The sequence below is a fragment of the Sarcophilus harrisii genome, chromosome 4 (assembly GCF_902635505.1).
Source record: "Sarcophilus harrisii chromosome 4, mSarHar1.11, whole genome shotgun sequence".
Lineage (NCBI taxonomy): Eukaryota > Metazoa > Chordata > Mammalia > Dasyuromorphia > Dasyuridae > Sarcophilus > Sarcophilus harrisii.
The window spans coordinates 296375027-296399028 of NC_045429.1; the positions used below are offsets into that span (position 1 = coordinate 296375027).

Sequence of the window (24002 nt, forward strand, 5' to 3'; positions counted from 1 at the left end):
TCTTTTGTTCTCTCCTGCACACTTTTTTTTTTACTTTATTCTTATTATGTATGTATGTAGATATATACATACGCACACATTTTGTCTCCCTCCCCCACATACACATATACCTATCTTTCCTATGCCTTCTGACTCTGCTTTAATTCTGCTCCTTAACTTGTCTTGGTATTAATTAATCTCCCCCCATCCATGGATCCTTCCCTTGTCTTCTTCTCTTGCCCTTTGCTTCCAGTCAGCCCATCCCTCCCCCCTTATTTCTTTATAGATTTTGGAAGGTCCTATACCCTTGATGGTATATATGTATTTATGTAGTATTGTCTATTTATCCTATTCCCAATGTGAGTAGATTTTCAGAACTACAAATCTTCCTCTTTCCTCTAATATCTCCATATTTCTTCTTCCTCTGCACCTCATTTGCATAACATAATTACTATTTTTACCTTAACTCTACCTCAAACTTTCTTTTGAGCTACCTTATCATTGATGTCAATCTTAAACATAATGATATACATTTCTCGTGTAAAAAAAAAAAAACAAAAAAAATTTATTGAAGTCCATGAAATTGGTCTTTGATACTGATTCCTATATGTTAAATTTTCTATTAAGTTCTGGTTTGGTTGATAGAAAGTACCGAAAACCTGCAAGTTCATTAAATGTCCATTTTTTCTCATTCAATATTATAGATAATTTTGCTGAACATGATAATTTTGGCTGTACTACATTCTCTTTACCACATCACTGTTCTCAGTCTAGATCTATACTCCATTGTACAGCTTTATGGCTTTAGGATGCTCAAAACTCTTGTATTTGGACTGTCAAGTGAACAGCTAGATATATCACTCAATTTTTAACTACTGTTCCCACTTCTGCCCTAGATCATGCTAGGGAGACCTATAGAAATATTATAGGAAACATCAACTTAGGCTCCGGTAGTAGGCTACAGGGTAATTAGGAAGGATCTCTGTATTTAACATATATAATTATCATATTATATGTTTGCATTTGAGATTAGGATTTAAATCTATGTAATGTGAAAGGAAATTTCCAATATTGATGCCAATTGTACAGACAAGAAAATTAACAAAAAAAGAGAAACTATAAAAATGGAATTTATATGTAACTAATATTAATTATAGCCATTTCATAAACTGCTTACCTTACATGAACTGCTGTATAGAATAATTTAACAGTTATTGTAAATGAAATTAATTAATGTGCCATTAATTTCTATAATTTTCACAAAATCAGAATGTTAGAGCTAGAAGGGACATAAGAGAATATTTAATTCATTTCTCATTGAACAAATGAGGAAACAAACCTAGAGAAGTTGTAATTTATCCAAATTCATACATTTAGTATTATTTAACCATATTCTATACAATATGGCCTGTTTAGTCTTCTTCATTTATTATTCACTTAGTTTTGTCATCTGTCCATAACTAGGGAAGTTTTTTTTTTTAAGGGATATTAATTAGTCAACATTTTATGTATGAAATTTCAGCTATATATCTGGAACCTGTTCATGCTAATATCTTTAGAAATCTGTCAAAATGATTGTTAATATAATTTAGTTTCTTTAAAAAGAAAAATTTTCCACAAAATAATTTCAGTATCTATTGCAAATAACAAAGAGAAATTATGGAACAAAACTGGAGTAGCCATAAAAGATTAAATATTATCTCTAAGAACCAAAAATTGATAAGAGCTCTTCTACTTACTTGTTAATCATAAGCTAAAGTAGACTCTTTGTAGAAAGACGCCCTTTTCAGAATATAGAATTCCCAATTCAAAGTTGCAGGAGCTGCTAACATCGTATTTTCTAAATGTTTCTAATTTGCTTTATTTGTCTGACATTTTCTTAGCATATACCTCTTTATAACTCTTGATTGCCAAGCTGAATGTTTCTAGATTTGAAGTTCTGACTTCCTCATATCTGATTTTATTTTTATATTTTTCTTTTCAAACCAACCATCCTATTTGCCAAGGGAGATGAAATATGAAATGAATATGCCAAATAAGATCTTTGGTATGAAATATCCCTTTGATCAGAGACTGAAAAGTATTACCATGGATATCAGAATAATCAACTTCAAATTTATGAGATATTGTGGGAAATAATACTAGCTAAAGAAGATGACTCCATAAATTCAACAAGATGGGACATATGAATTGTGGAAGAAATGAATGTGCTCACTCCCCCCTTTAAATTTACTGTAAGGAAAGATTCATTTGACAAGTATGTTTTGCAAGTCTACTATCAAGAACATCAAAAAATCCTTTTACAGGCAAACCAGGCAAAAATTAGTTTTAAAAACATCAATGGCTCACTTGAAAAGAATGCAAGAGCTCTCAAAACAAGGCTGCATCCTCCCTTCTTCAGAAAGGTGGCAGTATTGTTTCACAATCTTAACAGAAATTTAAGGTCTTTGGGATGCCTTTGAATGAATAACAGATTATTTGTCACATTTGACCAAATAGAGAAAAGACTTGTTCAACTGCAATGTTAAGATCTGAAAAGATAGAAACACACACACACACACACACACACACACACACACACTCCATACTAGAACCTCCTTGGAGTTGTGTTTTGCATTTATATTCTGAAGTTTTGATAACATTGTTCATGTTGTAACTGCTTAAGTCTACTTAGAGACACTCAAGTCACTTCTGGTAAATACCTCACTCCTGTCATCATTTTAAACAACCTCTCAATAAAAAATAACATGGAGGAACAAGAACTAATAGAGGCATTCTGGAAAACACAATAGTTAAAAATAAGAAAACTATGTTTTTTCTAAATACAACTTTATATATATATATAAAATCCTAAGTAAAACATCACACAATAATAATTCCCCAGATATTGAATTGCATAGTTCATTGAATCATACCAGTATTTTGTGAAAAATTAAGAAATTAAGAGGGAAAAAAGTTCGCAGGTGTATACGAATACTCACTCCCTGAATTTTATCTGTATTTGTTTGAATAAAGGCTTTCTGTTGAGGAGGGGTTGGCCCCTTTCAGGTCCCTTCACTCACCTTCATTCAGAGAGAATGTTCTTTCAGAAGTTTTTCTGTTCTTCTCTAACATAGAAGATTTGGGATAGATTCTCAGTTTATAAATATCAGATGATTTTGGAGGAACTGAGTCTTTTTTCTGCAGTGATGTCATTTTAAATAAATTTTCTATTTTTGCTTCCCCCGAGTGATTTTTCTTTTTTGGAAATGTGTTTATTTGAATTAGTTGTATCCTAACTGATCTCTAGGTTCTAATACACTAGTACCAAGTTGGTCTTCTCAGGAATTATAACTTTATATACCAAAAAACACAAACTGGAGATTCCTTATTTGTTCCTGTTCAGAACCTGCTCCTTCACATATGACCCAATTTACTAAGTATGAAAAGAAGTGAAAATTAACAGGGTGATTACAATCCAATGTGAAATACAGAGATGAGGAAAAGCAAGAGAATAGGAACAATATAATCACCCCCAATTTAAATGTAAATTTGCTGCAGAATATGGGGGAGGAGAGAACTGTGACAGTATTAGCAATCTGTTATATTTGCATTGTTTGGGGTTTCAAATACATTTAGTGAAAAGCAAATGAGATTTGCAGAAGAAGGAAGTGTAAAAAGGAATACCAAATTAGCCCTACCTGATTTGAACTTGCTCCGAATCAACAAAGAATGCTCAGACCCCAGGAGTGTCATGATGATTCTCAGCAAGCAGTCCAGAGCCAGAAACCCTACTCTGATATCAACCAGGAGGCAAAATGACCACAGCTAATACATCAGAATTCATCCAATTTTTGTTGTGCTTTTCTGGAGATTTGCTTCTCAGCAGCCAGTGCCTCAAACCGGTTTGGATGCAATGAACACACTGATACTAACAGAAAACTAACTGCTCACCCCTTGCTGTGCAGAGCTACTTACTCAGCCAGCAGGATCCTCCTCCTACTCAGAGGTTACTATGATCATCATAGGCTTTCTTGGCTGATGTCACAGCCTACCAGGGATCAGAGAGTATTGCTCACAAGATTTTAGAAAAGTCTCAAGTTTGATATCTGATACCCATTACTACTGACAGGAGCTCAGCCAATCAGAAGCTTATTGCTTGGACCTGGAACTTGGAGCAGCCAAGAGAATATCAGCACAGCTGTTTTAACTCTTTGTAGCTTGCTGAACTATCCCAGAGACTGCAAATGTATGAGTGGGGTGGGTGGGAGAAGAAAAAAAACAGTGAGTCTTTAGCTAACTAGAGGTAGTAATCCTTCCATATAACTTTAGAAAATCTAAGAAATGAAGAAAGATTACAGCGATGTTAGAATTTCAAATTATGATCTGTGCATGGGGGAATAAGACATGATCTTTCAGAGAATAGGAATCTATTAAAACAAACCAAGGATTTCCTAACTCATGTTCTGATCTTGGAGTAAAAAACAGAGAGTAGATTTGGGGAATCAATTATCTTTAGGAGTTTAGTTTTATTAGCAGCTATTGGGAAAAACCCCCAAGGCTGTTTTGGGTCCCTCAGTTTCTTGCGTGCCTGTAAGACAGTTTGGATTTGCAGCACTCAGAAGAGATAAGCTGAAGCACTTCAAAATAAACAAAACATTCAGTGGAACATATTATCCTCATACCTTCTCTTGGTCCTGCAGTTAAACTGGTAAATAAACAGTGGTTTCTTCTCAAGAATCAAATCTTAAGCCATTTCAATGAAAAATAACACCCATGTGTCAGGTTATCTAATTTGGTTTTTGCAAATAAAATACATTAGATACACATTGGAATTGCTGAACCTGTCAGTGCTGAACCAAAAGCTATCATGGACATAGAAAAGGTATACATTAAATGCACCAAACAATATCTGTATCTAGCAGCCGATCTCAACAAGCAGGTGAATGCAAAAAGAAAAGCCTACAGGCATTTGGAAGCAAAGTTAAGTTCTTCCTAAGAAAGAGCATGGTTTCTAGTTCAAAGGATTTTGTCACATTTAAAGTTTCTTCCTAAACCTCACGGCTACAGATTCCAAGCCACACAACAAGTTCAACATTTCCTTCCTTTTATACTAAAACTGGTAGCATGTGGGAATGAAGAGTGATTCATTCCAAATTTGGCAATAAAATTTATGAAATGGAAATCACTAATATTTTTTTTGGTGAATGGTAGATGAAGTTATTATACTTAAATTCTGAATTTCAGTTTGTAACACTGAAGAATAGGCATATAGGTTTTAGAAAGCTTGAACAATTTATTTCCTCAAATCTGAGAACTGATTCTACAGGAACAAGTCAGGTTAGTGGGATAGACAGTTATTCCTAGTAGGATTGCATATATATTTTGGTAGGGTGGTAAGTAGGAAATTATTAGTAGATATCCTTTTGATGAGGATAATACAGCCTTGTCCAGAAGAGCATCTGCATTCCCTGGGAATCTCTTCCCATACATTATGCACCTTTTGGATGCAAAAACTGCATTCCCTGGGAAAGACTCTTTTCCCACACCTTATCTCAAGTATGTTCCTTTTGGATGCAAAACCCAAATTGTTTTGTTTCTGTATATAAGTAAGCCCAGAGAAAATGTCTCTTTGCAATTCTTTGACATTGCCCACTAAGAGAACATCTTGGTGTTTCTCTCTTTAATAAAGTGCCTTTTCTTATCACATCCTTTTGTGTAGCGTTTCTCTCTGTGAACCTGCCCTAACTTGGTGTTTTGGAGAACTAGGAAACCTACCCATATTCCTGCCACAATCCATACTCATCACTTTCACCAATGTAGCGAGGTAACTTGTCTGCAACTTAAATTCTTAGAGAATTGAGTAATTGAGGAGTAGAATTTATTATGGCAAATCATGTTATGCATACTCTTGCTTGAACATTTTTGTGACAGGGAAATAAAGTTAAATTGAGAAACAAGTGAAGCTTTAAAGGTGTATGAGATTGGAGAAATCTTATGGAGACTTCAACATGGAGGGGAAACTGGCAAGGGCTTAAGGATTTTTATTATGATTCTATGGTGTGACTGCCTATTGGTAGATGAGAAAGAAAGCTAGGAGATGCCATTGACTAAATGTATGTCAGTACTTCAGGTCTTTCACACAAAATTGAAGTCTCTGCATTCTGTTGGTTCCAAGTCTCCTTCTTCACCCCTCTCTGACAAGCTGCCATTTCTCAAAGTTGAGGGTGGAAAACAAGGAGTAAGAACTGGGAGGCACTGGTAAAAAGAATGTAGGGAAAATGTTTTATGTTCCAATTAATGAATCTAAATTTAAAAAGTTTGGTTCTATGTGACTGCTTTAAAGGAGACAAATAGATTTTATCCTGAAAGCTTTTGGGTCAAGAACAATTGCTGTGCATGTCAACTAAACAGGGAAATTTTTTTTTTTTTGGTGAAAGTTATAAAAAACAGGTGAAGCAAACATAAAATGTAAGGGTCTACATGACCTCAACTAGTTAAATAGAAGTGTTTGTCCTCTGAGGGACTACTCTGAAATCATGGTTGATTATTATGCTGGCTGGTATTCCCAATTCTTTCAAAGTTACTTTCCTTTATCATATTTTTGTCTTTATATAAATTATTTTTCTGGTTCTGTTTACTTCACTCTGAATCAGTTCATAAAGTCTTTCCAGTTTCATCTGAAAACATGCTCCTATATATCAAAACTTTCTCTTCCTTTCCCCAACTTATGAGAATTCCCTCAGATTCCACTCTTTGAGACCTTTAAAAGAACTATAAACAATTTTTTTTACATCCAATGATTTTATTCTGCTTAAAACTCATCTCATCCTTAATCTGTCTCCTCCTCAATTTCTCTAAGGAATATCGATGCAAAATTTAAATAAAATATTAGCAAAGAGATTATAGCAACTTATCAGCAGGATAATATTTTATGACCAAGTGGGATTTATACCAGGAATACAGGGCTGGTTCAATATCAGGAAAACTATTATCATAATTGATCATATCAATAACAAAACCAACAGAAATCATGTGATAATCTCGATACAGAAAAATTTTTGACAATATTTTGCACCCATTCCTATTAAAAACACTACAGAGCATAGGAATAAAGGAAGTTTTCCTTAAAATAATAAGCAGTATCTATTAAAACCTATTGTAAGAATTATTTGTAAGAGAGAAAAGTTGGACACATTCCCAATAAGATCAGGTGAAACAAGAATGTTCATTATTACCACTCTTATTCAACATTATATTAGGAATGTTGGCTTTAGCAATAAAAAAATTAAAGGAATTAGAATAGGCAATGAAGAAATAAATGTATCATTCTTTGCAGATGATATGATGATATACTTAGAGAATCCTAGAAAATCACTCAAAAACCCACTGGAAACAATTCATAGCTTTAGCAAAATTGCAGGATATAAAATAAAGTCACACAAATCGTCAGCATTTCTATATATTTCTCACAAATCTCATCAGCAAGAGAGAGAAAGAGAAATTCCATTTAAAATTCCTGTAGACAAAATAAAATACTTGGGAGTCTATTTGCCATGACAAACACAAGAATTATATGTATGCAATTACAAAACACTTTTCACACAAATAAAGTAAGATCTAAACAATTGGAAAAATATCAATTGTTCGTGGATAGAATGAACTAATATAATAAAAATGACAATTCTGACTAAAACGATCTATTTGTTCAGTGCCATACCAATCAAACTACCAAAAATTATTTTATATAACTACAAAAAAATAATAACAAAATTCATTTGGAAGAACAAAAGATCAAGAATATCAAGGGAATTAATGGAAAAATACAAAGATGGTGGTTTAGTACTACCAAACCTAAAACTGTATTTTAAAGCAACAGTCATCAAAACCATTTGGTACTGGCTAGGAAATAGAGTGATGGATTAGTGGAATAGATTAGACACACATGACAATAATCAAGGTCTATAGTAATCTAGTATTTGAAAAAACCCCAAACTCCAGTTTCTGGAATAAGAACTCACTAAGTGACAAAAATAGCCGGGAAAACTGGAAAACAATGTCAGAAACTTGGCATAGACCTTTATCTCACACTCCATATCAAATGGGTACCTGATTTGGGCATAAAGGAAGATACTATAAACAAATTAGGAAAACAAGGGACGATTTATCTATCAGATCTTTGGAGAAAGGAGGAATTTATAACCAAAGAAAAAGTAGAGAACTTTATGAAAGACCAAATGGACAACTTTGATTACATTAAATTTAAAAGGTTGTGGTTTTTTGTGCAATTTGTATATCTGAAAAGATCAGAGAAAAAGGACAAATACCTATAGGTTGAAAATTATAAATATTAGCTCTTTTTGTGGTAGTAAAGAATTGGAAATTGAGTGAATGTTCATTAATTAGGAAATGGCTAAACAAGGTATAGCATATTATAAGTGAGGCAGGTGACTTTGCACAGTTCTCCCTCACTTAAATCTAATTCAATTGCACTTTATTATGACATCATCTCCCTGGGTCATCTTAGAGAACAAAGGATAAACAACAACATTACCTATAAGAAATGATAAGGGGGCAAGACACATATGAACTGTTGCAAAATAAAGTGAAAACTAAGAGATCACTATATAAAATAACAGCAATATTGGGATGATGATCAACTGTGAATGACTTGTCTACTCTGATTAGTACAATGACCCAAGTCATTTCTAAAGGACTTGTGTGAAATTAATGAACTCTGAATGCAAACTGAAGTATAATTTTCTTACTTTTTTGGCAAAATGGTTAATATGGAAACATGTTTTGCAATATTTCACAGGTATAATTGATTCTATAGTGCTTGCCTTCTCAGTGAGTGGGAGAGTAGGTGGGAGGGAAGATGAAAATTTGGAACTTAAATTTTTAAAAAAAGACTTTGAAGGTTAAATAATATTTAAAATAATAAAGTTTTTGATTTGGTTTTGGGCCTGTACAACAGCAGACTTTTGCCAGAATCAGCTATTATTAATCAGCTGGGAAACTCTTCTGTTTCAGACTGAGATCCTTTCCCTGACTATTCCTTTACAGTACTCAGACTGTGCTGAGAATTTGAACCGAAAAATTGAACTGCTCTTAAGGAGCTGAGCCATTCAAATGCTGCTTACTCCTTAACTCACTTCTCTCTCAATGTCCTGCCTAAGGCCTGTAAATGTTCCTTAATCTAGAATGACATTCTGAGGAAAGGTCCTCTTCTCATTCTGTCCTTATTTAAACAGTCTATAATTTTCTTTCTCTGTTTTCAACCTACCTGATGTAGGTATCAGTACCATGTCTGTGTCATAAAAGGAATTTGGTAGGACTCTTTCAATCCCTATTTTTTCAAATAATTTATATAGCATTGGAGTTAATAGTTCTTTAAATGTTTGGTAGAATTCACATGTAAATCCATCTGGTCCTGGGGATTTTTTCTTAGGGAGTTGATTAATAGCTTGTTCTATTTCTTTTTCTAAGAGGGCACTGTTTAACTAATTTATTTCTTCCTCTCTTCATCTGGGCAATTTTGGGGCTATATTTTGCAAGGTATTCTTCTATTTTATTTAAGTTATCGAATTTACTTGCATAAAGTTGGGCAAAGTAACTCCTAATTATATTATTGCTGTACTTTCCTCTTCATTAGTGGCGAGTTCTGCCTTTTCATTTTTAAGACTAACCATATGATTTTCCTCTTTCCTTTTTCTAATCAAATTTACCAAAGGTTTATCTATTTTTTTTCATAAAACCAACTCTTAGTTTTGTTTATTAGTTCAATAGTTTTTTTTTAACTTCCAATTTTATTAATCTCTCCTTTTATTTCTAGAATTTCAAGTTTAGTGTTTGACTGGGAGTTTTTAATTTGTTCCTTTTCTAGCATTTTTAGTTGCAAACCCAATTCATTGACCTTCTTTTTCTCTATTTTATTCAAGTAGGCCTCTAGAGATATAAAATTTCCCCTTATTACCACTTTGGCTGCATTCCACACATTTTAATATGACATCTCATTATTGTCATTTTCTTGGGTGAAGTTATTGATTATGTCTATGATTTGCTGTTTTACCCAACATTCTTTAGTATAAGATTATTTAGTTTCCAATTATTTTTTGGTCTATTTTCCCCTGGCTTTTTATTGAAGGTAATTTCCATTGCATCGTGGTCTGAAAAGGATGCATTTACCATTTCTGCCTTTCTGCATTTGAATTTGAGGTTTTTATGTTTTATATATGGTCAATTTTTGTATAGGTTCCATCTACTGCTGAAAAGAAAAGGTACTCTTTCTTGTCTCCATTTAGTTTTCTCCAAAGATCTATCATATCTAACTTTTCTACTATTCTATTTACCTCTTTGACTTCTTTCTTATTTATTTTGTGGTTTGATTTATCTAATTCTGAGACTGCAAGGTTGAGATCTCCCACTATTGTAGTTTTGCTGTCTATTTCTTCCTGCAGCTCTCTTAATTTCTCTTTTAAGAATTTAAATGCTACACCACTTGGTGCATATATGTTTAATATTGATATTGCTTCATTATCTATATTACTTTTTAGCAAGACATAGTGCCCTTCCTTATCTGGCACTATTTTAATTAGATTGATTTTTGCTTTTGCTTGATCTGAGATCAGGATGGCTACCCCTGCTTTTTTGACTTCACCTGAAGCATAGTATATTATGCTCTAACATTTGACCTTTACTCTGTATGTATCGTCCTGCTTCAAGTGTGTTTCTTGTAAACAACAATTTGTAGGATTCTGGCTTTTAATCCAGTCTGCTAACCGCTTCCTCTTTATGGGGGGAGTTTACCCCATTCACATTTATGGTTAAAATTACTAATTCTGTATTACTTGCCATCTTGTTAACCCCTGTTTATGCTTTTCTCCCTTCCTTCCCTCTTACCCTCCTCCCCAGTATTAAACTTGTGAACGTCACTTGATTCTCACAGCCCTCCATTTTTAGTATCCCTTCCCCCATCTTAAAGTCCCTCCCCCTTTCTTACCCCTATTCCTCAAAATTTCCATATTCCCTTCCACTTAGCTTACTCCTTCCCTTTTCACTTTCCCCCTCCCACTTTTCCATGAGGTGGAAAAATTTTCACCATAAATCTAATGTCTTATATTTTTCTCTTTAAGTCAATTCTGATGAGAGTAAGGTTCACACTATGTTCATCCCCCTCCCTTTTTTCCCTTAGATACAATAGGTTTCCTTTGTGTCTTTGTGAGATATAGTACCTCCACTTTTCCCTTTTTCTGATACAATTTCTTTTCCACCTCCAGCTTCTTTTTTATATTGTAACAGTAAAACCAAATCATATATGTATTCTTTATGTATACTCATAACAGAAATATAGTTCCCAAGATTTCATTTTACCTTTTTTATGTTTCTCTTGAGTCCTATTTAGTTCCATTTGTTGTTGTTGTTGTTGTTGTCAGAAATAGACGGAATTCACCTATTTTATTGAATGTCCATCTTCTTCCCTGGGAAAAAATGCTCATTTTGGCTGGCTGTTATTCTTGACTGCATATCAAGTTCCTTAGCCTTTCAGAATATCAGATTCCAAGTCTTCGATCCTTTAATGTGGATGCAGCCAGATCCTGAGTAATACTTATTGTGGCTCCTCTGTATTTGAATTGTTTTTTTTCTAGTTGCTTGTAGAATTTTTTCCTTGGTCTGATAGTTCTGGAATTTAGCCACAATATTTCTTGGAGTTTTGATTTTGGGCTCTCTTTCAGTAGGTGATTAAAGAATTCTTTCAATACCTATTTTACCCTCTGTTTCTGTAACATATGGACAGTTCTCTTTGATAATTTCCTGAAAAATAGTGTCCAGGTTCCTTTTTTCATCATGTTTTTCAGGGAGTCCAATAATTCTCAGATTATCTCCCTAGATCTATTTTCCAGGTCTATTGTTTTCCTAAGAAGGTATCTGACATTTTTTCCATTGTTTCTTTTTTTTCTTTTTTTTTTTTTTTTTTTTTTGGTTTTGCTTGACTTGATTCTTGGTGTCTCCTCGAGTCATTCAATTCCATTTGTTCAATTCTGATTTTTAATGAATTATTTTCTTCACTCACTTTTTATATTTTTTTCTAATTGTCCAATTGATTTTTTAAGTGAGTTGTTTTGTTCTATGGAAATTTTTTCCATTTCACCAATTTTATTTTTTAGAGAGTCATTTTCTTTTTTCAATTCACTAATTCTGTTTTCCCTGGAATTGTTTACCTTTTCCAATTCAATAAGGCTGTTTTTCAAGGATTTGATTTCTTTATCCACTCTATCTTTAAATGAGTGGGATGACTTATCCAGACCCTCTTGCCAAGCTTCCCTTTCCTTTTCCCATTTTTCTTTTAGCTCTCTTGTGAGAGACTTTTAAATTTCTTCTATGAGAGTCTTGTGTGTTGAGCACTGGATTTTATTCCCCTTTGGGGATTCATCTAGAGACATATCTGTTTTTAGTCTCTTCAGGGTTTAAAGTCTGCTCTCGATCCATATAGAAGCTATCAATAGTTAGAGCCCATTTAAATTTTTCACTCATTTTGTCAAAGAAGAATCAGAGAAAACAAACAAACAAACAAAAAACACATGCAGTCTGCCTTTTTTTGGGGGGGAGGGCTGGATCATATTACCAAGGTTCCTCTATACACTGCAGGGGACAGCAGTGAGGCACCGGCAGGACAGTAATGCTTTGAGACTCTGAGAGTGTTCTGAGTCATTCTCTGTGGGTGTGACTGGGTCCCTAGGGACCCTAGCTTTTTGGGCTTATAGTCTTTACCCCCTGTGTTTATAGTTTCTCTGATGATCTACTGGCTTGCTGCCAGTGCAAAATAGCCACAGTATGGTAAAGATCTCCCCACAGAAACACCTGAGATCACACCCCACTTTCCTCAGGACTGCTCAGTGTGAGCTGCCTGCAGTACTCTGGCTGTCTGCAGTGCTCTTCCTGTCTGCCTGCCTTCAGCCTGTGCCTGATCTAACCATCCCTGCCCATGAGCAAAAACAAACCTTTTCTGGCGAATTTCAAGGATGTCTTCTGTTGGTAATTATTTGTGGGTTTTTTCAGTCAAGCACTAATTCCAAGGCCTTGTCATGAAAAAAATTCTGAGAGTAAGATGGAGCTTAAAAGATGTGTATGTCCTCTTTGTCATCTTGGCTGGAAGTCCCACCCCTAGAGTATTTTTAAATTGAGCTCTTTGTACTATTAATTTTTAGATTTTTGATAAAGATGCACTGGCTCTGGCAGACAGGTTTTATAACCCATTGGAAGGACAGGGTCCAATGTGAGCAGCTCCACTATCTTTAGATAATGGACAAGTGATGGAACCAGGTAAGTTAAGTGTTTGGGGGAGAGGGTTTGCTTGTATCTCTATAGATGGAAAGGGAATCAAATGGGTACCAACAAGCCGTATTCACCTTGTCCATCAGAGAAAGACAGAAAAAGAGAAGACCCTCAAAACAAAGGCGACTACCCAAGAAACACTGGGTGGTTCCATCTCTGACAGCATGTGCCATTGAAAGAGAGGGCTGTTAATCCAATGTGTATGGCAATTGACTCATGAACATCAAAAAATTGTTGATGAGACTGCTGCAGGACTTCAAAACCTGCAGGAATCATTAGATTCCCTGACATATGATGAGACTGATGCAGGACTTCAAAACTTGCAAGAATCATTGGATTCCCTGACGTGAAGTGATGGACAATAGATTGGTTTTAGACTACTTTTTGCGTGCTGAAGGAGGTGTATGTTAGATTGTTATTTATATACCCTCTTTCTAGGACTTATGGAAATCTCTTATAATTTCATGCTGATTCATCATTTGTTACATGACTACTTGCATATATAATTCCTTATGCTGATTCATGTTGTTTGTTATATCACTACTAACTTGTGTTATATTACTAGGTGCTTATGTAATACCTCCCATGCTGATGGATTTATGCATACCTGTTTCAAGTAAAACAAAAGAAAGTGGGAGTTGTAGAGGGCTGCAGGTAGTGGGGAATCTCTGAGTAAGGTATAAAACCCTTCAGCCCAGAGGAAACCTGCTGACAATATCTGGTTTGGCTCCCCATTTCCTTTTGGCGCCCACCTCTTTTTCTAAGAAGCCAAGGAGGGTGTGATTTTATAACATTTTTTATTAACATTATTTATAACATTTTATAAATGTTATAAAAATTGAAACTCAGTGTGATTGATGAGATAATGATTCTCTAGTTCCCACATATTTAGTGTGCTGTAATGATGTAATTATACTGAGGTATTTAAGGATTGAGAGGAAATAGAGACACTTTCCATTTTTCACCATCCTAATGGTTCTCCTGCCTTCTTCACTCTTCCACTAAAGGCCAAGGCTGGTCTAGAGGTCCTTCAGAGAGCTATTTCAGACATTACATTGTGGCCCCCAAATAGAGACTTCCAGAAGGACACTACATTTTGGCACCCTATGTTGGGTGACCTCCAGAAGGACAAAACAAAGTCCCATGAGATTCTGGTGTTGCAGGGTTCCCTATTTACATTTTGTGTTTGTATAGGATGTTTTCTAACTTCTCTGCTGATCTACTGGCTTGCAGCCAGAGCAGAGTAGCCAACACTGCTGCTGTAGATTTCTCTCCTAGATTCTCTGCCACATGCAGTCTGCACCACCTCACAGTGCACACCACCTCAGGATTCTGTGCTGTCTGTGCTGGTGCTTATGCTCAGCTCACTTGTGCTGGCTGTCTCCCTCCTGTTTCCAATTGAAACAGACCTTTTCTGGTAACTTGTTGCATTGCCAATATTTGCAGGTTCTGCTGGATCAGAGCTAATTCAGAGGCTGGATTTGCTAATTAGTCTGAGGGTTGTAGGAAGTCAGAAAGGAATGTGTGTTATCTCCACCATCTTGGCTCCACCCCCGGAAGTATCCAGTTCTTTTTTTAAGATTGGGTAATTTAAGTATTTTATTTCTTCTGTTTATCTGGTTAATTTATATGTTTTTAAATATTTATCCATTTCGTTTAGATTGTCAAATTTATTGGCATATAATTGGGTAAAATAGCTCCTAACAATTGTCTTAATTTCTTCTTGTTTTTGTCTTTCCTTTTTTTTTTTTTTTTGGCTTGGGCAATTAGGGTTAAATGACTTGCCCAGGGTCACACAGCTAGGAAGTGTTAAGTGTCTGAGGCCAGATTTGAACTTAGGTCCTCCTGACTCCAGAGCTGTTGTTCTATTCACTGAACCAATTAGCTGCCCCTTGTCTTGTCTTTCCATTTTATAAATCAAATTAACAATGGTTTATCTATTTTATTGGTTTTCCCTCCCACCAAACTGGTTTCAAGTTTTATTTATTAGTTCAATAGTTTTCTTAATTTCAAGTTTATTAATCTCTCCTTTGATTTTCAGGATTTCCTATGTGGTATTTAATTAAGGAGATTCACTTTATTCTTTTCTAACTTTTTTTATTTGCATGTTCAATTCATTGATCTGCTTTTCCCTCTATTTTATTGATGTATTTGAAGATATATTATTTCCTCTAAGTAGCATTTTGACTCATCTCATAAATTTTGATATGTTGTCTCATTATTGTGATTTTCTTTAATGAAATTATTGTTTCTATGATTTGTTCTTTGATTCACTTATTTTTTATGATTAGATTGTTTAATTTTTAATTAATTTTAATCTCTCTTTTCATTGGTCATTATTGAATGCTATTTATATTGCATTATTATTGGACAAGGAAATACTATTTCTGCTTTTCTGAATTTGGTTATGAGTTTTTGGTATCCTAATACAAGATCAATTTTTGTGTAAGTGCCATTACTGCTGAGGAAAAGATATATTTCTTTCTATTTCCATTCAGTGTTCTCCAGAAATCTATCATATTGGGGAAGAGCCAAGATGGTAGAGAGAATATACATTTCTTTTTGACCTTCTCCTACAACCCTCAAACTGATTAGCAAATCTAGCTGTTATGAACCAAAAACAAAGATTCAAACAAGGTGTTGTCAGTGGAACTGAGACAATGATTATCTAGTTTAGCATGGTGATTAATAGTTCTCTAAGTTCAGTATGATTGATTTAATCTTACAACAAATAATGGTTTAGACTCAGTGTAGAGCATAAAGCTGTGACAAACTCAGCCAGAGTGAGAGCCAGAGACAGACTCAGAAGGGACCCAGAGACACATTCATTCCATCTTCGGTCAGGCTTTTGGTGGCTCTTCTAGGGGACCGAGAGGCTTGGAGACAGAGCCAGAGAAGATAAGCAGACTGGAGGCAAGAACTCAACCTCTTGGAGCCAAGACAGATTCATTCCATCTTCATCAACCTCGTGGTGGTTGGTCTGGTCTCCCGTACTTCTGATGAGAGTAAGGTTTAAGCAAGGCCCACCACATCTTCTTTACTTTCTCCTCCACTGTAATGGATCTTTCATGATTCTTTATGTGAGATAATTTATCCCATTCCACTTCTCCCTTCCTTCTGTTTCCAGTGTAATCCTTTTTCTCACACTCTATTCTTTCTTGTATCATCTCCTCAGAGTCACTTTATACTTATTCCCTCTATGTATACTCCTAACTGCCCTAATAGTGATATAATTCTTAACAGTTACAAATATCATCTTCCCATGTAGTGATGCAAAGTTTAGCTTTGTGGAATCCCTTATGTTTTTTATTATGTATTTATTTTTGTTTTGTTTTTTCTTTTCTTTTTTACCTTTTTAATGCTTCTTTTGAGTCTTGTATTTAAACATCTTTTTTGTCAACTCTGGTCTTTTCGTTAAGAAAGCTTGAAAGCCCTCTATCTCATTGAATAACGTTTTTTCTTCCTGAGGAATTATGCTCTTTTTTCTGGGTAGGTGATTCTTGGTTGTAATCCTAGCTCTTTGCCTTCTGGAATATCATATTACATGTCCTTTGGTCCTTTAATATAGAAGCTGCTAAATTCTATGTTATTCCAATTATAGCTCCATGATATTTGGATTGGTTTTTTTCTGGTTGCTTGTCGCATTTTCTCCTGGACTGGAGAGTTCTGGAATTTGGCTACAATGTTCTTGGGAGTTTTTGTTTAGGGATTTCAATGGATATTTTACCCTTTCATCCTTAGATCAGTTTTCTTTGATAATTTCTTGAAGGATGATCTCTGGGCCTTTTTATCATGGCTTTCTGTTAGTCCAATAATTAATAAATTATCTCAGGTTAGTTGCTTTTCCAATGAAATATTTCACATTTTCTTCTATTTTTTCTTTTGATTTTGTTTCCTGATGTCTTATTGAGTCATTAGCTTCCACTCGCTCAATTCTAATTTTAAAGGAATTACTTTCTTCAGTTAGCTTTTTTTTAACCTCCTCATCTGCAAAGGGCAGGAACTCTAGAGAAATATACTTAAGGCTCATTTAATCAGTGTGATTAACATAATCAGTATGATTGATTTAATCCTACAACAAGGTGCTAACTCAGTGGAATTAAAATAATGATTCTCTAGTTTACATGTATTTAGTACTTAGTGTAGTTCTACAAGTTGACACCTATTCTACAAGATTGACACCTATGATGATGTATTTTTAATAGAGTATTTAAACTGAGGACAAAGTCAGGCACAGAGATTCCATCTTTGATCAACCTTGTGGTGGCTCTCCTGCCTCCTGCACTTTGAGAGAGAGGACTTAACCAGCCTCTGGTGGCTCTCCTGCCTTTGCATTCCTCCTAAATTTAGTCTGATCATACCACCAATCTCCCCCCACACCACCATTCCAATAAACTTCAGTTGCTCCTTGTCACCTACAGGATCAAATACAAAATCTTCTGACTTTCAAAGCCCTTCATAAGCACTCCCTGCCTATTTCCATATCTTACATCTCCTCACATACACCTGTCAGGTATTGTACAAACTAATGACTCTAGACTCCAGGAACAAGACATTTACACCTCTAGGTTCTGAATATTTTTCTCTGACAGTCCCCCATGTTTGCAATATTCTCCTTCTTTGGCTCTTCCTGCTGGATTCTGTACCTTATTTCAAGCACTAGCTAAAATCCTATCTTACACAAAAAGCCTTTCCAAGTCTCTTCTAATTCTAGTGCCTATCCACTTGTTTGTCCAATTTGTTTATCCTTGTTTTCATATATTATCTCTCACATTAGATTGTGATTTCTTCAAGGGCAGGGACTATTTTGTCTTTCTCTGTAACCCTAGTGTTTAGCATAGTGAACCACAGTATTTGCTTTAAAAATGATTACTTACTTATTAACTAGAATGGGTTTTATATGTAATGCTAATTAGAAAATCTGATCTCTGCCAAAGTCATAGCAATTTTACTAAATGGAAGATTAGAGTGACTGTGTCTGAAATCAGACTATTTTTAAATTCCCTAAAATAAGCAAACAAAAAAGCAACCAAATAGAATGAAGATTTTATATTGTATGCTAGGCTTAAAACAAGACTAATTTTTATAACTTGGCATTACAGATGCATAACAATTCTTACAGAATGTAATTTATTCTAGTTATGATTAAACAAGAACATGACTGTATTCTCCCTAGTTTTATTACTCCTAGAAGTTGTCATGTTCCTAACCTTCATGTAATGTCTAAATTAAGAATGTGGATTTGGTTTGTCTCTATGAATCCCACAGACTGCTGTTTCTCAGTCATTCAGTAATTTCTTGTTCTTCATGATTCCATGGACCATAGCTTTTCAGGCCCTTCGGTCCTTCACTAATATCCTAAAATTTGTCCAAATTCATGTTCATTGTTTCTATGACAAGATCCATCCATCTCATACTCAGTAATCCCCTTTTCCTTTAATCTTTAATTTTTCCCAACATTAGGGTCTTTCCCAGTAAGTCCCATCTCCTTATTATATGGCTGAAGTATTTAAGGTTCAACCTCAATACATAACCTTCCAGTGAATAGTCTGAATTACTTTCTTAAGTATTGACTGATTTGATTTCCTTGGTGTTCAAGAGACTCTCAGAAGTTTTCTGCAATGAGACTTCTGTCTCAATGAAAGCATTGATTCTGTGGTGCTCAGTTTTCCTCCTAGTCCAATTCTCACAATCATACATTCCTTCTGGAAAAAAACCCATATTTTTGACTAATGTGGACTTTTGCTGACAATGTCATGTCCCTGCTTTTTTTTCTTTTCTTTTTTTTTAATAAACTGTCCAGATTTGTCATACCTTTCCTTCCAAGAAGCAAGTGTCATTTCATTTCATGGCTATAGTGATCTTTGAGTCCAAGAGTATAAAATCTGAAACTGCTTCCATTTCACTACAGGTATTCTCTGGCAAAGCCATGTAAAAAGACAGTGATGGGTCCTAGACCTGTTTTTAAGACAAAGTACCTATAGATGACATAAGATTTTGTGACTTAGCAAAATATTTCTGATTTTAAAAAGTATTAACAAAGAGAGGGGAAAAAACTACAATCATATAGCTGTGGACATTAAAAATACTGGTATTATTGTTTATGATTTATTATATGTTTGTGATTCCCTTCAACATCACACTGGAAGAAATCTCCATTACCAGATAATAAGCACAGTATATTCTTTATGTTAATGCCAACAATAAAGCCAGAGAACTTTGTCATTTATTTATCTGCTCAGTTAGACAAATCACTTCTTTATATGACAGATTTAGAAAGTTCTTTCATTTTTCTTTCTACTTTTGATAAATGAAAACTGAATAGGATGATAAGAAAAAGCTGGTATTTTTTCTTGAAGCAGTATGCCTTATAAAAGTCATAGTAGTTGGCTTTCCTATAGTTGTTTCAAGTGTTTGTCCTATTGTCAATTCATGTAACAATTTACTTTGCCCTCTTGTTATTTGGACACAGTTTTTTCTCTTCATTCTTTAATTTTCTACACCACATCATGGCTGAAATTTTAAACTATTTCTTTTTATTGTGTCCTTTATTTTAAAAATAATCTATTCAGTATTTTATTTATCCTCAGTTATATGCAAAAACAATTTTAAATATTCACTTTTAAAATTTGAGTTCCGAATTCTCTTCCTTCCCTCTTTATGAGAAGAAAAGCAATTTGACATAGGTTATGTATATGTAGTCATGAAAAACATTTCCATATTAGTCATGTTGTAAAAGAAAACATAAATTAAAAAATACATCAAGAAAAATAAAGTCAAAAACTAGGCTTCAATCTGTATTTAAATATCAGTTCTTTCTCTGGGGATGGATAGCATATTTCATCATAAGTGTTGCTGAGAATAGTTGTCATTTACAGTTGATCATCTTACAAAATTGCTGTTTCTTTGTACACAGTACATATCACTTTGTATCAGGTCATGTAAATCTTCTAGGTTATTCTGAAAGCAGCCTGTTCGTCATTTCTTATAGTACAATAGAATTCCATCATAATCACATTACACAGTTTAATTAGGCATTCTCCAATTGATAATTGCTTTCTTAATTTCCAAGTCTTTGCAACTAGAAAAGAGCTGCAAAAATATCTTAATAATAATAATATAGTCATTTTATAATAAGTACTTTTCTTTTTTATCATTTTATCTCTTTTGGTACATAGACCTAGTAGTGATATTGCTGGGTCAAAGAATATGCATTGCCTTTTTGTGCATATTTCCAAATTGCTCTACAAAGTAATTGAATTGGTTCACAACTACACCAACAATGCATTAGTGTTTCATTTTACCCACCTTCCCTCCTATATTTATTGTTTTCTTTTTCTGTGATTTTAGCCAATCTAAAAGGTATGAGATAGTGTCTCAGAATTATTTTAACTTTCATTTATCCAAGCAATAGTTAGAGCATTTTTCTTCATATAGCTATATAGACAGTTTTAATTATTTCATTTGAAAACTGTTTGTATCTTTTAATCATTTATCAATTGGGTAATATTTAGTCTTATTTCTTGAAATTGCTTTTTTAGTATCTATTCTACCAACCCCAAACACCTAAATTGAATTTCTTTCTAACAAGACTTTTTTCCTTTATCTTAATAATACCCTATACAGTTGCTACCCCATTTTGAACCAAAGCCAAGACAGTTTGTCTCACCCAATATTCTTTCATTTTGCTTAAAATGAATTATTCTATTCTACTTGCCTTTCCTTATATGTCTTGCCTTATTTGTCAACCACTTTATTTTAATTTTTAAACTATATTTTTATTGAGTCTACTCCTTTACATTCTATTCCCTAATCTTTCCTAAGGAGGTAGCATGACATTTATTGGATAGAGAGCTGGACTTGAGTCTATGAAAATTGTGGCCCTGAAGAAATTTGTTAACTAATCACTCCATGCTCTAGTCAGTTCTCTAAGAGTTGTAGAAAAGATGACAATCTGCTTTGGTAGAAGAAGATTGTCCAGAAGAAATAATCTCTGTATTGGACCAAGAAATTATTTTTCAAATTTCCTTCCATTTTTCTCAAATTTTGACTTTTTATCTCCATAAATTCAAATACTTATCCTGATTTTCTCTCACAATCTTTCCCAGAAACCAGAAGTAGAAATTAATACATAGATGGTGGAGAGAGGATTCAGAGATAATAGTGAAGTTACTAATATGGGATCCTGGAATTATGGGAGTACTTTCAACCAAAATAAAGTAGTTGGTAGAAAGGTGAGTTTTGGAGGGAAATGTGAGTTGACTTTTAGATATGTTAAATTTGAGATAACTCCAGGACTTGCCACTTGAAATGCCCAATAAGCAATTGATGATGTAGGTCTGAAGTTCAGAAGAGAAACTAAAGTTTGATCTACAGGCCTGGGAGTTATTTTATAGTTAAAAAATAGTTAAAGTTATGATAGCTGATAATGTTATTGAGCAAGAGAGTGAAGAGAGTAAAGACAAAGATTCTGTACTACTCCCTATTTTTCTTATCAAGAATCCATCGATCTTCCATACCTCTTTCTCTTTTCTAAACTTCACCTTTCTAGCCAAAAGACGCAGCCATAACAGAAGTTCCAGGAGGGTCAAAGTCTGAATTAAGTAGGGAAAAAAGCCTTCTCAAATGTCATTTCCATTAACATCTCTATTTTTCAGTCTATTTGAGATACCTAAAAAGTTCCCACCAAGATTTATTTTAACTATTTTAAGGAAATGCTTTAAAAAGCAAAGACATTTACTAAGTTTAAACTTGTCTTTCTCAAGGGATGCTTAAAAAAATACACAAGGTTTAAATACTATTGTAAGTCTGAAATAACATTTCAAGAGGGATGTGCAGATATAGATGTGCAGGAGAAAAAAGAGATTTTGTATTTGTGGCAGACTTTGTCTTTACATCTGTTTTTTAAAGTGAAAAATCAATTCATATATAAAATAAAAGTCACAAGTCAAAATAAGTGAAATGAAGTTAATAATTTCCAGGTTATTCATAGCATTAGAAAGGACTGTTCACAAAAATAATTGAATAGTTCAAAACTCCCCAAACTTAAAAATCACAACCATTCTTTAGCTCCCCTCCTGTGCTTTTACAAGGATGGAAAGCATTCATTTTCTGAAACATTCTAATTTAATTTTTAATCAAACTGATAAGCCATAGTTCTTCCACACAGATCTCTACTAATCACACAGATGGAAACTTGGACAATTAGTTTACCCAAAATTTTGAGTCAAACATACTCTGCTGCAATACTTCATGTTAATGTTTAAAATTGTCAGTTTCTCTTCTTCAGCTAGAGATGATTCACATCCATTTTTAAATGCACTACTAAATAAAAGGTAGGTTGTGGATAGAGATGTGGTATAGCCCAGAGGAGTCCAGTTCCCTCACAAATACCTTAATGAAATATTAAAATGCAACAGAACAGTGATTTAAAAAAATAAAGGGAAATGGATATAAAATTCTTTACTCAGTCCAAAACAAAACAAAAATTTCCAGAAAAATACAAAATCATTAGCTCTGTTTGGTAAAAGACAAATTGCAAAGTAGTACGCTCAGTGCAAAATACTAGGAAGTGGATCCAGAATATAGGGAGCACTTCAGGAATATCCTGTTTCCTATCCTTACCAGAACACATGACCAGAGCAACTCTCAGGATGGAAAAAGTTAGCTGAGGGGCAGAAAATCAATACCCATGCGATCTGAATTCAACACAGAAAACAGACCAGATAACCCATGTCCAGTGCAAGATCCATATAGCCTCAGCCCCAGACAACATACAGGTAGGATGGTTCAAAACCAAAATAATTATTGCAGAAATTGAAGCCTAGTCTTTGCCACTGAAGTAAATGACAAGCAAACAGTATCTGAACATGTCATCCAGAAACATGGATACATAATTGTGCCCAAGTACAAGTTTCCCAATCTAGAAGGTAAATTTAAATATTTAGAGATTGAGTTTGTAAGAAATTCAAAAGACCCAGAAAAAAAGAGCAGTTTTATTAAATCCAAGTATTTCCCCAGAAAAAAAAAGAATGTCCTGGAGACAAGAAATATATAAATACTTGGGAAAATGAATCAAGACAAAAAAAGTAGTTAGGAAAGAAATTTGGAAGGATAATTAATATTTTAGAAGAGACAATGTGGTAAAACTTTTGCCTAAACTGGATTAGAATAGACCAAACAGAAAACTACTATATGAGACAAGATATTATAACAAAATAAAAATATTGAAAGATTTAAAAATCAGAAGAAAATATATGTATTACCAAAATCTGTCAAAGATATCGAGAAGAGATCATCTACGAATTATTTTACTACCTGAAAATCATGATACCTTGTACCTAATTCTCCCAAAACCATATTTCAGATGTCTTAAATGAAAATAAACAAAATATACTGATTATCTCCTAAAAGAAATCCCCCAAATGTTAAAGCAAACAAAGAGTTCAGATTCCAAGGAGACACAATCAGGTCACATAGACTTGGTTTGATAGGCCAGAACTCTGAACTTGAAACAAGAATTTTTACAAGGCGTTAAGGCAGTGGAATTGATGAGACAAGGTGATCTAGTTTAGCATGGTGATTAATAGTTCCCTAAGTTCAGTATTACTGATTTAATCTTACTAGGAAATTTGTTTTCCTAGTGATATAATGATTGGTTTATACTCAGTGTGGAGCATATAAGCAGGGACTAAGAGCCAGGGAAAACA

The 24002-nt window shown here is 34.1% G+C and overlaps 1 protein-coding gene across 2 annotated transcripts in view; it reads right to left on the bottom strand.

The window, feature by feature from the left end:
* The window catches only part of MYOCD (myocardin), a 116386-nt gene extending 112341 nt beyond the window's left edge, over positions 1-4045 (bottom strand). For both annotated transcript variants that reach the window (XM_031965524.1, XM_031965523.1), the window contains exon 1: positions 3660-4045. In XM_031965524.1, the coding sequence (XP_031821384.1) occupies positions 3660-3714 (55 nt within the window). In that variant the 5' untranslated portion in view covers positions 3715-4045. The remainder of the gene's footprint in view (positions 1-3659) is intronic.
* Positions 4046-24002: the final 19957 nt, after the last annotated feature.